The sequence below is a fragment of the Notothenia coriiceps genome, unplaced genomic scaffold (genome assembly GCF_000735185.1).
Source record: "Notothenia coriiceps isolate Sejong01 unplaced genomic scaffold, NC01 NC01_scaffold00035441, whole genome shotgun sequence".
NCBI classification, from domain to species: Eukaryota; Metazoa; Chordata; class Actinopteri; order Perciformes; family Nototheniidae; genus Notothenia; species Notothenia coriiceps.
In genome coordinates, this window is record NW_011368142.1 from 1 (window position 1) to 14972 (window position 14972).

At 40.6% G+C, this 14972-nt stretch overlaps 2 protein-coding genes across 2 annotated transcripts; one reads left to right on the forward strand and one right to left on the reverse strand.

Moving 5' to 3' along the window:
- Positions 1–1210: 1210 nt before the first annotated feature.
- Positions 1211–7344, reverse strand: LOC104962863 (complement C2; the record flags this gene model as incomplete). Its single annotated transcript, XM_010791368.1, has 14 exons — positions 6955–7344; positions 6715–6821; positions 5820–5967; positions 5519–5704; positions 4523–4696; positions 4262–4360; positions 3982–4124; positions 3715–3856; positions 3460–3594; positions 3196–3300; positions 2891–3028; positions 2275–2375; positions 2069–2180; positions 1211–1358 (listed from the first exon to the last, which is right to left on the reverse strand). Coding segments are annotated over exons 1-14 (1790 nt in total), but the record flags the coding sequence as incomplete, so codon positions are not given.
- A 469-nt stretch (positions 7345–7813) lies between these two features.
- Positions 7814–14907, forward strand: mfrp (membrane frizzled-related protein). The gene is made up of 13 exons (XM_010791358.1): positions 7814–8219; positions 9389–9497; positions 10303–10431; positions 10693–10863; positions 11029–11248; positions 12101–12231; positions 12322–12447; positions 12527–12603; positions 12704–12852; positions 13046–13176; positions 13523–13657; positions 13848–13975; positions 14143–14907. Exons 1-13 carry the CDS (start codon positions 8166–8168, stop codon positions 14365–14367), a joined length of 1785 nt encoding a protein of 594 aa, XP_010789660.1. The 5' UTR covers positions 7814–8165; the 3' UTR covers positions 14368–14907.
- Positions 14908–14972: the final 65 nt, after the last annotated feature.

Below are 14972 nucleotides of genomic sequence, written 5' to 3' on the forward strand. Positions count from 1 at the left end.
CGTTCCCCCTACTTTCGTAGAAAGACAGTCGGGGTACTGCTTTGCCCGATCTTTAGTAGAAATGTTCGTCGGTAAATGAGATGGATCAGATGTTTTCATCTTGGTGTTTTCTCTCTCGTGTGAGTTCCACACGTTCACTCTACGGTGTTGTTTACCTTCTGTGATGCGCGAGCTGATGACGTCACGTCACATCATCATCATCACTACTTCACGTCAAGACGAGTTAACTTTTTTTTTTCTCAACTTTGTGTGGAAAAATGCGGGGATTATGCAGCCTTTTAAAAATCTGCGCCAAAATGTTGAGCTATAAAGGAACTACAGCACGGCAGAGTCCTGCACGGGTCTGATTTTCAAAACCCTCTCCCGCCCCGCACCCGCGACGTGCAATGCCGAACCCGCCCCGCTACCCGCACATATTGCCAATTAGTTCCGCAACCCGACCCGAACCCGCATATATATATGAGCAGTGAAAACATGCAATTATTAACACACAGTTGCATATTTGTCTCAAAAAGCGTGGGATGTTGGTTCTTTTCTCATCTAGGATGAAACCAAAAGCCTCCCAGACGTTGGGTTTCTCTGTTGAGGAAGTGTTATTGTGTTATTGTTTAAAGTAATGTTTTTTTTTTGGACAGACACTATAATTTAATTTGTTTTACTATGTTCAATCTCAATTTACTTTAAAATAAAAAAAATCTATATTGATTCTGACTTTTCTACATCCAACTCACAGGTTTATCATTGCTTTGAGAAAAAAGATGATTCATTTACCCCTTTTAGAAGTGAAGATATAGTCATTTGTTCTGGGAATGTCATTTTCGAGGCTGAGGCCTAAAAAGCAGGCTTGGGGCTTAACTGATTCATTCCCTTTTTTAGCTACACCATTGTGGGCCAATAGTAGGTTTTTTTCTCCAACATTTTTCAAAAGTAGTTACAATGTACTTGTTTGCTTGTACACAGTAAAAACTGAAAGAAAACATTTTAGGACTTGCTGTACTGACGTAAAATTAGACAATAACATCAATACAAATCAAATCAAATGTAAAGTATTAAGTAATACAAAAAAATGTAAACCATAACATAAAAAAGAAAGAAATGTCTTGTAAATAAAATGATTAAGTAATAATGAAAAAGCTCATTTTTTGGCACTACACCTTTTCTTGGGTGTATCACTTGTGTCTAACAACATTTTTTCCTCCTGCTTTCTTACCTGGCTTTCCATGAGAGCGGGATACTCTTGGTCACCTGAACCAGAGCTACATCGTAGTCGTAGAACTCCGATACGTTTCTGTGTTTGAGCGCCCTGATGTTGTACTTGGGGTGCATGATCACCCTCTCGGAAACCACCCAGCCGTCACCTGTGAGCCAAAGAAGCAGCTTGTCATTTCATGAAGTTAATAGAAAACCTATCTAGACACAATCTGTTACTGTAGGCAATAACACTTGGAGAGTTTATGTTTTGACTCGAGAAAACTAATGCCAGAAATCCCATTGTATTTTCTTTCTGACAATTTCAACTATGTCGATTCTTTTGCACATTTTCAACCCTGTTCCCATACCGGGAATTGAACGGGTTGGGTTGTAATGTTTCTGCACAACACATGAACTCTCTCAATTATATATGTACTGTATAAATGATATCTAAATACTTTATGTTCGTTGTCTGGGGCCCTATTCTCAAGCTTCCTATAGCTAATTGGGACATTACACATATCTCCATTATGTCGTATGATTGTAGTTGTATTTTTATTGACACTTTTGAATAAATAAATACAAAATAAATTAAAGAAACCGGGGCCGTCTGGGTGAAAACCAGGAATCCTAACCGCTAGACTATGTGCGACTTGTTTATTTGTTGATTAGTTTTCTATTTGTTGATATGTACTCTACAATTTTTCAATACACTATTCCATGTCTTTTGTTTGCATATTTTCAACATACTATATACTATGTTATTATTTCCAATATTTTGGAAGTACTATACTATGTAGTTTTTTCCGACAATTTGAACATACTATACTATGTTTGTTTTTTAATCTTTAAAAGAACTTCCTTTGATGACACTGACCGTGACGAATGTGCACCTTCGGAGGCTCTTCTGTGCTCGCCCTGGCGAAGCAGTGAGCAGCTGTCAGCACCCAGTTCTGGCTCACAATGGATCCAACACACGCTGGCGCTATCTATAAGAAAGAAAAGTTTTATTGTGTGAAAATCCAATTTGAAATATAAAATCTCCATTATGATTTTAGTGACTGACCTTAGACTTAGACTGACCTTATTGATTGTTTCCACAGTGACATGCCAGGGTCTGGTGAGGGTTTTCCTATGCTCCTCCAATTCCTGAGCTATCCCACACATGGTCACACTCTTGTCACCTGGATTATGAGACATTTTAATGGTTAGACTTAAGTAACTCAAATATCGGTATGATTTTTTTTTTTGGATAGCCGGAAAGGCAAGGGGGAATATAGTCGGCTCTCAATTGTTTTAGCATGTGTTTAAATTCCTCAAATAATATTCTTTATCTGTGAAACAAATGTGCGAAAAGATAGGCAGGTAAAAAATGCCAAGATTGTTTCTCAAATTATAATTATTTATGCATTTGAAAAACAGGAGTATTTTCTTAGTCCTCTTTGTTGTTGTATTTATTCTGTGGAGCAATAAGGTCACTTGTGGTTGAATTTAGTATGACAAAAATAATAAACACTCATCCCGACAAACGTTTATTTTTCAATAAACACAGAAAATTAAATAAATAAGCTAAAAAAATACAATGACAGATTGATTTTCTCCTTTGCCTTTCAGGGCCTTTGTATATTTTATGTTCTCAAATGTTAATCTTCTTCTGACTTTAGAGCTGAAATCTGTCCAAGAGTGATCTCCCACTTACTTATGATGCTGTTGAACACCTCTCCAAGTATTTGGTAGTTTTTCACAACGAATAAGTGCTTCTCACCACGTTTCTTTGAGGCTAAGGAGTTCAACTGATCTTTGTTTACTTTGCTGCCAATACCAAATACATAGACATCTGCAAACAGACACACAACATTTCTTATAATAGGCAAAGCAACCATGTCAACAAACAACCACACACTAAAACTAACTTTCCATGCTAGGTTTATGATGCACAGTTAAACGAACTATTGTACATGGTCCATTAAAACATTTATTAAAAACATTCTTAAATCTTGATACCCAGCTTGGTTTCATCTGTGTTATCACTGGTTTGGTCTCTGTAACCTAGCAGACTCCGGATTTGGGCCAGGGCAATCTCAGGCTTTTTGCCTGTGTTGGAGTAACCTGCAGGCAGAAGGACATAAAGAGGGTATGAACACCTTCACTGTATCCTAAAGTTAACCCTCTTATTATGTCTTACAAGCTCTAATGAGTTGTAAAATATTTTCATGAGCTGGAGATGCTCAAAAGATGTTGTTCTAAGACATTTGTCTGTGTTTTTACCGTCTGTTTCTATAATTATGATGTTTTGAGTCTCATTAAAATGGTTGTTGGCACTGTTTTGCTTGAGGAAGTTGATCTTCTCACTGACTCGATAGAGGGCAGCGTGGAGGTTAGTTCCTGTCTTACGCCCATGGCCTGCAGATGTACAGATGCAAAAGATAGGACATTTCTTGGACTATTAAACACATGGTGCATCATGGCTGTAGCCTGGTCCTTAGATGAAAGCTTGAAGCGAATGAATGAGGACAGTCCTACTGGTATAGTTGAAACCCTCCAGATTCCAAATGACGTCGTCAATGTTTCCACTGATATCCGAGTGTGTGATGTCTACAATGTCTTTTACCATAGTGGCAAATGACAACACATGGAACCTCAGCTGAACCTCGTAGCTGTCCAACTAGAAGGAAAATACAAAAAATACATGTGGTCTATATGTTTCAAACCTACTGAGAGGGGAAGACAGGAAAAAAACGATACCACCAATGTGAATAAAAATAATGTCTCTGTCTTTCACCCACAGACCTTTCTGATGAGAGCAATGGTTGCTGTCCTGGATAACTCAAAGTCCTGCTTTGTGATGCTTCCTGATGTGTCCAGTAAAATGTAAACGTTTATACGACTGCCTTCAGACACAAGGATGGTGCGGGCAAAGGACGCCGACGATTCTAACATGCACAGATTAAGAGAAAACAATTGCAGTTTCATTCAGCATGGTTCCCTTAGATTTTGCAGTTAAAACTGTTGTGTTGTTTATGCACTGTTGAAATGTCATGTTGAAATCTCTGTTACAAGTCATACTAACCAGTCTTTTTGGAGTCCGGTGAGATAACATCCATGAGTCCTGCAAGGGACCCGGCCATGGCTGCTGCCACAACACTGGGGGAGTCAAACATATGTGCGCCTGCAGAAAAGCACAAAGATGTCAAGGATTGTATCTTATTGTAATCATTCACAGTGTACTGTTCTGGCACTGCTTTGATGTCCAATGCTGCAGATCATTGTTTGGCCTTAAAAAATGTGCTTCTGTTATTTTAAAGGAAAAACATCAAAAGCTCCTCTGCACCTTGGCAGCGTGGTGTTGAGCCGCTCCACTCCCTGTTCTCCAGACACTCCCTTTCAGCCGACCCGAGCAGATCCAGACCAGCCTGACAGCGGTAGATCACTTTCTCCCCTGTTTGAAAGCGACCCTCTGACCTCTGAGCCCCCGGTGGGATGCCTGGGTTACTACAGTCGTCAGCTGCAGCGTGGCGACAGGTAGCAGAATATACAATGAATATTATTATTTATTTTTTTTATATCCATTGATTTAGAGCAGATATGTATGTCTGTGCTTGTATTCAAATGTTCAGAACATAACTTTATTTGTAATAAAAAAAATATTTGGGCTGTCTCACTCACTGAGAGTGGGACTTGGCACCATGCCAATACATGCCTGTTTGCCATACTGGCTCCAAAATGGTGGAATGAGCTCCACAGGGATATCAAAACAGCAGAAAGTCTACACATTATCTGTCGCAACATGAAAACCCATCTGTTTTGACTGCAAGTTGGACAGGAAAATACATTTTCTTTAAAGTATCATTTCTGTATGTAGCACTTAAAATGGTTTGGCTTATTTGAAAATAATGCAATTGCAGGATTATTTCAAAATGTGTACTCTCATGGTTGATTGCAGTTGTTGCTTCGAAAAGAAGCGTCAGTTTAATGAAATGTATTGTAAGACATTGAATTCAATCAGTGACCTGTTTTGTGTCACAGTAACCACAGTAAACTACTGTATGAAATCTATTTACAGGGATCATTATATGCATTCATCAAAAGCTGCTTTACAATGTAAACCTAAGTAAGCAAGAGCTTAGTCAGTGCATGCTCACTGTACCATAGACTCTAATACACCTGATAATGGGAGCTCGGGGCCTCATGTACTTAAAGTGGATATTCTTTGTTATTCTATATTGCACTGAGGTGTAGTAAGAGGAAAAAACCGCAGCCATATTGTAGTCAGACACATGATTTCTGCTTTATCATGAGTGAGGTTTGTTATATTGTCCGTCCTCACCGTGGTTGTCACAGATGGGAGTGGTTCCTGTCCACTCCCCAGACATGGTGCAGTTCCTCTGGGCTGAGCCGTACAGGGTGAACCCTTCCTGGCAGGAGAAGGTCTGCGTCGTCCCAACATGAGCCCACTGGTCCCGGGGCCAGAAGTCACCGTGATCCAGCTGGAGCTGAGCCGGACACAAGATGTCTGGGAGCAGAAGAGAGGTGGAAAAGAGGATCAAGGGTTAGGAGAAGAGGATGCATTGAGAGGTTAATACATTTGAATATACCAAACCAAAGCTAATCACCACCCAAACTATTACCTTTGCATGTGGCCCGTGAAATCTGTCTTCCATTGTTTGATCTCATGACCGACCACTCCTCATCATCGCCGCAGAGCCTGGAGCTGACGGGGAAAGGGTATTGGTCCGGGCCGCAGTGATAAGTCAGCACACTTCCCTGCATCCCTCCCTGCAGAGGAAGCACATGGTCACTTTTGGAGCTAAATCGATGAAGATTTCCAGTAAAGGGATTCTTGATTCCTTTCACTTCCCTGACCTCGTAGTTCCTTTTTTATCATGATTCATTCCATAGTGAGAAATTCAGTGCTGTGCCTTACTTTGTCCCTGTTTTACATTTCTAAACTTGGAATATTATACATATTATGATTTTGTCATATACATAAGGAACATCTACATCAGGGTAAAGTGAAACGAATGCCTATACACAATATCATCTTTCATTTTGGTGTAAAATGTGAGCACCTAGACTTTTTGTCATGAAGTAATTAAAGGCTTTATTAAGGTTCAGAGTAGAGCTGCAGTTAATAATCGTTTTCACTGTGGATTTATCCAACGACTTTCTCGCTCATTAAATTAGCACATGGTCTTTACATTTATTTAACACGTTTTTTTAATTATCTATTGAGAAGTAACTATTCAAAAGGTCTGACCACCTACAACCAAAACAAAACAATATTAAATTTAAAACGATAAAAGAGAGCAAAGCATTACATTTATTTCGTTTTTTGTATTTAATTTTGAAGATAAACCTAGAGAATATTTGGTGGTATTTGTCATGGTGTGACAAAGGTGTCTGTGATTACATTTTCTGTCCTCTTCAAAATCAGTGATACATCTGATATGTTCAGTTCAGTGCTCAGGATCAGATCGGAAATCCTTTATTAGTCCCACAGCGGGAAGAATATGTTATCTTTACCTGTGAGTAGGTGACATTTCCACCTTTGATGTTCTCGGTGGTTGAGCAGCTCAGAGGCTGTGGATACTCGTATGTTTCATCATCATAATTATATTCCTGCAGTGACACTTGAGGACACACAGAAATAAACATGCATCACTTCATGCAAGGATAATCAAACAGTGGACACAGACACAAGAGTCAAAACAGACATATGGTTCCATGTAATTACACTCAGTAAGATAACATTGAAATGCTCACCCTCTTGGACAGAGCTGAAGAGTAGTATCCAAAGTATTGGTTTGACATACATGACTGCACTCTATCAGTGCTTTGTGTCTTTGAGTGACAGAAACCACAGCGAGAGTGTCCTTATCAAACAACAGTCAACCGCTTTATTTGATGACCGATTACCCATTAACACAGCAGCACCAAACAGGGAACAAGTGATTGAGCAATTTAGGTCAGAACACAGATTTGAGCTCTTACTTTCATTTTTGATTGCAAAAGGGTTCTCTTTTTAGGATTCTGTGGAGTTTAATATGTCTCTGGTGACTTTTTGACATAGCTTATTAATTTAAAGTCAAGAGTGGTCTCATAAAGGGTTTCTCCAAACCTTTTAAAACAAAGTCTATCAGGGCACTTAACTGAAGTGCAATGAGCCTGATAATGCAGTCTTTAATCTCACAATCTCAGCATGAATTGCATTAATTCAGCATTGTCAAACTTAATCTCAGCACAATGCCGTTTTTATTAATGCCTAACAACCCCAAATTATTACTCAAGACTGTCTCTGTGCCAATGCTATGGGCTTTTAAAGTGTGTGTTGTGCTCATGTGTATTTGTTTTTCTGTATTAATGCACCTGCAAGGTTTGGGCATGAAAACGTATGTGAATAAAACATTTTAGGACCTTAAAAGATAATTATGGGGATTATTGAGCTTTAACAGGGACCCACACCTCCACCCTCACCCCATCTCCCTTTCCCCCGTCCTCCCTCCTCCCCCGAGGGGCTCAGTCCTCTCAGCTGACTCGGATTTGTTCAACACTGTGAAGGAGTTTCTAAAACTCCTTTTTAACCACTCACCTACACACAGAAATACAGACTAGTGCTGCAAAAACAGACCCAAGGCTACAGGATAGCAGCAAACATGGATATTTTGTTAACTGGAGTTTGACAATTATTTTACGTGAATTACATTGTTTTCATTCTTTTGTTTTTTATCTGGATTACATTTATGGATGTCCAACAGAGAGCTCTGCTGTGCTGGGAGAGTGAAGGCTGTAAGCTTACTAAACCAAGGTGGAAGTGTACTGTAGGAGCCAGAAGTGAACAATGTTGAGAAAACCAAGGAAAATATCTTTAACACTCCCTCATGTAGAAACAGCTTTCTTCACAATGTCACCATAGATGTCATTAGCACAACCTCAGGCTCTTTAAGAAGCTCTAAAAGAGTGACAGCGGACCGAAGATGTCTGACCTCAGCCAAGTTGCAGTGTACTCAGACTCTTCAGATATCTACAAGGTGAGCGAGGATGGTAGGATGAATGATGGTTGAAGGAGATGTGGAAAAGGTCACAGGGTTACTGAGAAATAAGCAGGAAATGATCAACCTATATGCAAACTAGACCCTTTTTATAGTCCATTGTGATTCTTGCTTTCAAAATGGAGGGCTTTTTTTTTAATGGGTATTTTTTCCCCCTCTCTAAAATATATTGTTTATACGTATTTCTTAAACATTGTTGACCTGGAACCTTTTGTATGCCAGTTCGTCATGTGCAGTTCACAGTCATTGGCCTTCAGTCCTGCTTTTATGCTGTTATTTGGACCATGTTTACATTTTAGGCTGGAAACCTATTTATCATTTATGCATTATCAATGTAAACGTTACAGTACTTTATGTTAAGCATTGGAATGTAACTAAGTATTATCCAAGTACCGTTTTGAATAGTAAAACGTACTAATTTACTTATTACTTACGATTTCCATGTTATGTTACTTTATTGTTTTCAACACTCTTATTCCTCTTTTCATTGGATGTGTTACTCCACCATTTTTATCTGACAGCTTAATTTACTTTTCAATTTTGTATACCCTTCATGTTCAGTAAAAACTTGTACATATGTGTTTGATTTTAATGTTTTTGGTACACTGAAGGGTGAAGTGTTCCTTCATGTGTAGAGAAAACTCTTCTTTTAGATATATTTACCATTCAAAGAAAGTCCTGGGTTTAGCTGGAAAAGCTACAAAAAAGCATTGCTATTATACTATTCTCATAAAAGATTAAACTACAGAGTATATGAAGAAGTTCAAATGAGCACAACTTCAAGCACTCACAGTAGTAAGATGCAAGATATTAATGCAGTAGTGAAATGAATCCAAAAACATTGTATAAGGAAAAAAACTGACAGGGAACATAACACTGTTGCACTGTGTTGCTGAAAACATAACAACCAACCTTCAAAACCGCGGCAAAACCCTTAAGCACATACAACAAATTATGATATATTTCTTTGTTAACTAATTCATCTTGATATTTAACAAAATAAGATTATTTATACATATAGTGTAGATTGTTTAAATTGTATACAATCTTGCTTTTAAATGAGCACTTTATAACACAAATGTTGTCTGTAAGTGTATGAAGTTTATTTATTGATAGTTTCATTACTTCTTTCTGTTGCGTTTCCACAGAATGTGTTCTGCAACCCTGCCTTTGAGCTGGAGGGGGAGCGAGAGGAGCGGGTGGAGGGATTCAGGACATCCTCGTCCACCCCTGAACCAATCAAACCGCCGGCAGCTAGTGAGTCAGCCAATCAGCTTGCTGCTTGAGCTGGATTAGACTGTGTATGTGTTTTGGATTAGCTACATTATTGCATCACCTAGACTCTGCTGGTTTTAAATTCAACTCTCGTGAAGAATACTACAGAAGTGTGTGTTTGTTAACAGACCAGAGGAGTAACCCCTAGATTTTGTAGATCAAAGATCCGTTCACTGGATATGGTTAGTCCCACAGTGATAACACTTGTAAAATGTATTTTCTTGCTCTTTTTCTTAAAAAGTTATGAAAGAAAGCCTGTAGAGGAGAAGACATGGGTGACTAGCAGGCATGTTGTGTTTATGAAAGACACCACTGTTGTATCATGGGAAATAGGGCCCTGTGTTTTGGGGGTTTACCCATCCAAGGAAGTAAAAGTATGATGGATTTGGTCATCATTCTTTTAATCTATTTCTCAAAAATTCAACAACTCCATGAAAGGGCAATACAAATCACACTAACTGAAAACAGTAAACAATGAATCAAACAAAAAAAGGATCATTACACATTTAGCGCAGTATTTTGTCCGGTTGCAAAGCCCGGGAAAGTCTAGAGGTGTATTTTCAGTTTTAAATCTTAAATCATTGTAAAATGTGAGAGAGAAGCATTGCTCGGATTGTGGAAAGTGTCTAAACCTTGGAGAATTTGGTAAATTGACCGCGTTCTTTAATATTACATATGATGCATATTGTAACACCAATTAGTTGTTAGCCAAAGAGTAGACATTTCAAGTGCCTCTGACTTCACATACCCATATAAATTGAATGTGTGCCCTGTAATTCCGGTCCAGGTTGGGGTCTGTTGGGGGTGTGTGCGATGCGTCTGCGGGGCCCGGGCTGTGGCTGGGGGGTGGCGGTCTCTGCTGCTGCCCTGCTCCTGGTAACGGCCCTCGGACTGGCGCTGGCTCTTCTCCTCACACGTGAGTTACTGCTGCAGTGCTAATGTCACAGTGAAAAATAAATACCTGAACTTGATTTGAACAGCTTTCGAGAGAACAATAATACATTTATTAATTCAGGTTGCATAGATGTGTTCCTATTTGTAATGCAAAAACATACTGTATCAGGACTTTACCAATAGGCCTACAGCACTGTTTTTCTATCTGGAATAAGCATTTTCTCGGCAGTCTCCCTGTTATGTTTCCATCCATTACAGTTGTTGTTTTCTGGTCCTGATTTAGAGATGAAAGGCCAGGCAGTGGAGAATGAGTTGATGTCCACCACTTCTCCAAATCGGCTAAATACAGGATATGAAGCGCCACATATTACTCTACCCACAATCTCTGCCAACACAAGTCAAAAGGAAAGTACAACAGCACCACAGCCTGCTAGGATCCCACCTCCTGAAACACGTAAGTGATTACAATAAAATAATAATAATAATAATTTAATGTGTTATTTAAAATACTAAATGTGCATGTTCATTTTCATGTCCATCCTCACTGAATAACATTTTGTTTTTCTTTACTTTGAGGCCCTTTTGCTTTCTGTAACTAAAATAAAGTGTTCCTTCTCAGGTTGCGGAGGGGTGTTGTCTGACTCAGAGGGCAGTTTCAGTACCCCAAACCACCCTGGCTCCTACCCCCCCAACTTGCTGTGTGTGTGGGTGATCCGAGTCCCACCCTCCTCCGTGGTGCAGATCCACATTTCCTCTCTGACTGTGGAGGGGCCTTCTCCCTGCCTCTTTGACTGGCTGGAGGTTCAGGAGCAGAGGGATCAGAGCTCTGTGGTAACCAGGTTGGTCCCACTCCAGCTATATCTGGGAATAGCCTACTGCAATGCCAAGTGTGCTCCTTTGAAAGCCCCATGCTTCTGTTTAATAAGACTTTGAACTTTGCACTCTAACTTTTTGGTTGCTTGGAAATGTTTCGATTGCAACCAGTCACTCTAAAGTAGAAAAACAAAGTTGTATACATGTGAGGGATAAAGAGGCAACGTATAGAAATGTGTTGTTGCAAGTACACTTTGGAGTGTAAAGGTATGAACAATTAAATTAACCTCATTCATGCACAACTTTCAAACATTTCTGAACACATTCTTTTCTGAGGGAAAATTATAAGTTTCATTACCATTATAAATACTGTCTGTAATCTACAGATGGATCTTAAACTTGAAAAGATAGTTCCCCCGAACGACTCTGCATTGTGTCCAGTGCTGTCTGCGACGTGCAAAGGTTTTATCTGATTATTACTCAAAACAATATGCTTCTTTGATTATTGTTTGAACTTTGCACTGCTGCAACTTTTGGCAAGATCAATTGGACAAACCTGGTTAAATAATGGCCGTATAAATAAGTCAATACCTTAAATGGTTGGTAGATGGCACCAAAGGTCTGTGCAGAACAGAAGTGTGCTTCTGGGTACTGGGAGCTTCTGGGAAATATTTTTGATACATGTGAAAACGTTGACCTTTTTGCTTACTTGCATTCTGGGCAAGGGTTGTAGTACTATTCATGACATGTTAAAAATGTTTCATAACTGGCCCACAACCCTTGGTCGAATAAAGGTCAGACTTGAGTGGCCCGTCCAAAGCCATAATTGTTAAAACGAAAGTTTAAGGTTATTCAAAAGGTCTATTCTCTTCCTGCAGGTTCTGTGGTAACGTAGCGCCACCGACAGTCAACACAAACAGCAGCACAGTGTGGGTCACCTTCCACTCTGACGGCAGCATTGCAGGCAGCGGCTTCACTGCGCAGTACAGAGCCATCCAGCCTGGACACAGTCAGTGCTGTTTGTACGCATCTGCAAATACAGAACTCTTTAACTCATGCCCTTTGTATTTATGTGCATGTATGCTGTGTGTGTTCTCAGAGAGCTGCTCCAGGGAAGAGTTCATGTGTGACAGAGGGCGCTGTCTGCTGCCTGTGTCTATTTGTGATGGTCATATAAACTGCCATGACCAAACAGATGAGGCAAACTGCAGCCATAAACACAAAGGTGAGAGCATGCAAACAAAGGTAAAAACAGGAACTTAAAACAAATGTATGGACTTTGTTTCCACCCTGTTTTTTCACAGTATGTGGAGGGCCAAAAACCGGGCCATATGGTTACTTGTCAAGTCCAAACCATCCCAGGCCTTATCCTCATCAGCAGGTCATTCTTTACAGCCAGACACACACACACAACACTTCTGTTTACAGGGCTTTGAAACATGTGTTTCTCACTAATCCGGTGTTGTTCTGTATACCATCAGTTGTGCGTATGGTATATATCTGTTGAGGAGGGTCACGTCATCACACTGAGCTTCAGGAACTTCAGTCTGGAGACTCAGGATGTGTGTGAGTTTGACTACGTGGAGGTACACGACAGCATCAATACTGGATCTGGAAGAGTACTGGGAAGGTGAAACCTACTTCATCCACATGCACAATAACGTTAGCTCAAATTATAAAGTTGAACTGCTTTTACTGTCATTATTACTCCTGACAGGCATGTAAAGAAAAGAACAAAATACAGTATAGTGAATATACTGTACAACATACATGTCCAAAGAAATAACATCCATCAGTGTTTCCTTCAACTTGTCTTATCTCAGGTTTTGTGGCACCACCTTCCCACCTGACCTGATCTCCTCCGGCCCCCACATGACGGTGGTGTTTGAGGCTGATGATGGAGTGGCAGACAGCGGCTTCAACGCAACATACCAGGCATTGTCAATACTGGACCGTGAGTTCTTGCTTCTATAAAACATAAAGTGCAACTTTTTATTTTCTTTCCCCACTCCCTCTTTCTTTGCATATGTTCTCCTCTCTTCTAGTGTTTTACTTCCTATTTGTTCTTCTTTGCCTTCCCTTCCTTATTTTCTTGAAATCCTACCTCTTTTGTAAGATCTCTCCCTCCAGTCCTTGCTTCCTTCTTTCCTTATGACCTACAACTTCTCTTCAAAAATTGGCAGTAATACCTGATGCTTTGGTAAACTCCCTTGGATGCCACAATTATTGTTCCTTTTCCCTACACATAAATGCTTTTGCTTCCTAAACCCCTCTCCTGTGTGTTTTGTCTTTATTTAAAGGGACATGTGGTCCCAGCCAGTTTTCCTGCAGTACAGGGGAGTGTCTCCAGCAGCAGTGGTTGTGTGATGGATGGAACGACTGCCCTGACGGAGCAGATGAGCAGGGCTGTGGTAACTCCACCTACCCCACCTTCAGTGAGTCCATCTTATCTCTGACCCCGATCAGCGTCCTGCTAGTGTCACATACAGTAGTTTTTGTTTCCAGAGCCACACTTCGGCAGATTACCTTTGTTTATTAGAGACTAAAAGTGTTCTGAAAGCCAAATATGAGAGTACAAACATGTAAAATAAGAAAAGGGATGATTTATATTCCTCTTGCCCTCAGCTTCATCGTGTGAGTCCATAGAGGTAGAGATGTGTCAAGGCCTCAGCTACAACCTCACCTCATTCCCAAACATCTGGCTGTCCATTGCTGATCAGAGAGAAGCTGCCATACTCTTGGGACAGTACCGGGTAACAGCCATCTTCACTACCTCTCTTTCTTTTCGCCACTGTATGATCTTTCAAACGTTGGGCCTATTTCTCGGCTATAGCATCTTCCTACAAATGTACAGCTTCTTTCAAGGCAGACCTTCATCATCCAGCACACACAAACCTCTTTTGTGCATTTCTTTGTCCAGGTGTTGACGGAGCTGGCGTGCTTCGAGCCCCTGCGGAGGCTGGTGTGCGGGATGTTCCTGCCGCAGTGTAGCCCTCAGGGTGGGGTCCTCCAGCCCTGCCGCTCAGTCTGCTCCTCTGCAGAGCAGCAGTGCAGCCCAGCCCTGGACCTCTTCTCCTTCAGCTGGCCCTTCAACTGCCACCTCCTGCCGGACTCACAGGACCCCGTGGAGTGCTCGCTGCCTTGATGCAGCAAGAGTTACAGATGTGTCGATAGTTAAAGATAAAGACATTCCACACAGAATTGCAGATTTGTTCGAGGGCCAAAAGGCCAGAATCTGACTCAGACCAGCTGTTGGAGCCAAAATGCATGTGTCTGTTTGAATTTTATCTGCACAAGTTTAGTTAATGATGCAGTTCCAACATTGAACACAAGATGGAGTATTCACTTGTGAGTCTGTATACATGTAATCACTGGGTGATCAGATGCAGGTGTGTGGGACGGTAGCAAACAGTTTTCGACCGTGTCGGCAGAATCCGTGTCGATATGAGCTGTGTTAACCTGTTTGTATCAGAGCGTGACTGGCAGGCGTAATGCTCATCTGAATGGTAACAGAAAGGCAATATGGATACAATCAACATGGTGAATATATATGGAAAACAAAATAAAGGATATTCAAGGATATACACTCGTATGGACATTGTTTTCTCGTCTGGAACACGCGTCCGAACTTAGTTCTCCCGTTCCCATCCCTCAGTGGCTTAATATGGATAAGGTTAAAAAGTCACTACACCAGCTGTTTCAAGAGTTGTAATGAAAGCACTTTGACTTCTGGCATGACTGAGACCCTCA

Bases quoted from the DNA above. Each gene is read 5' to 3' on its own strand.
- mfrp (XM_010791358.1), top strand. From the start codon at position 8,166: ATGTCTGACCTCAGCCAAGTTGCAGTGTACTCAGACTCTTCAGATATC. The intron at 9,498-10,302 runs GTGAGTCAGCCA...ATTCCGGTCCAG, and splicing joins AATCAAACCGCCGGCAGCTA to GTTGGGGTCTGTTGGGGGTG. The intron at 12,604-12,703 runs GTCATTCTTTAC...GTATACCATCAG, and splicing joins GGCCTTATCCTCATCAGCAG to TTGTGCGTATGGTATATATC.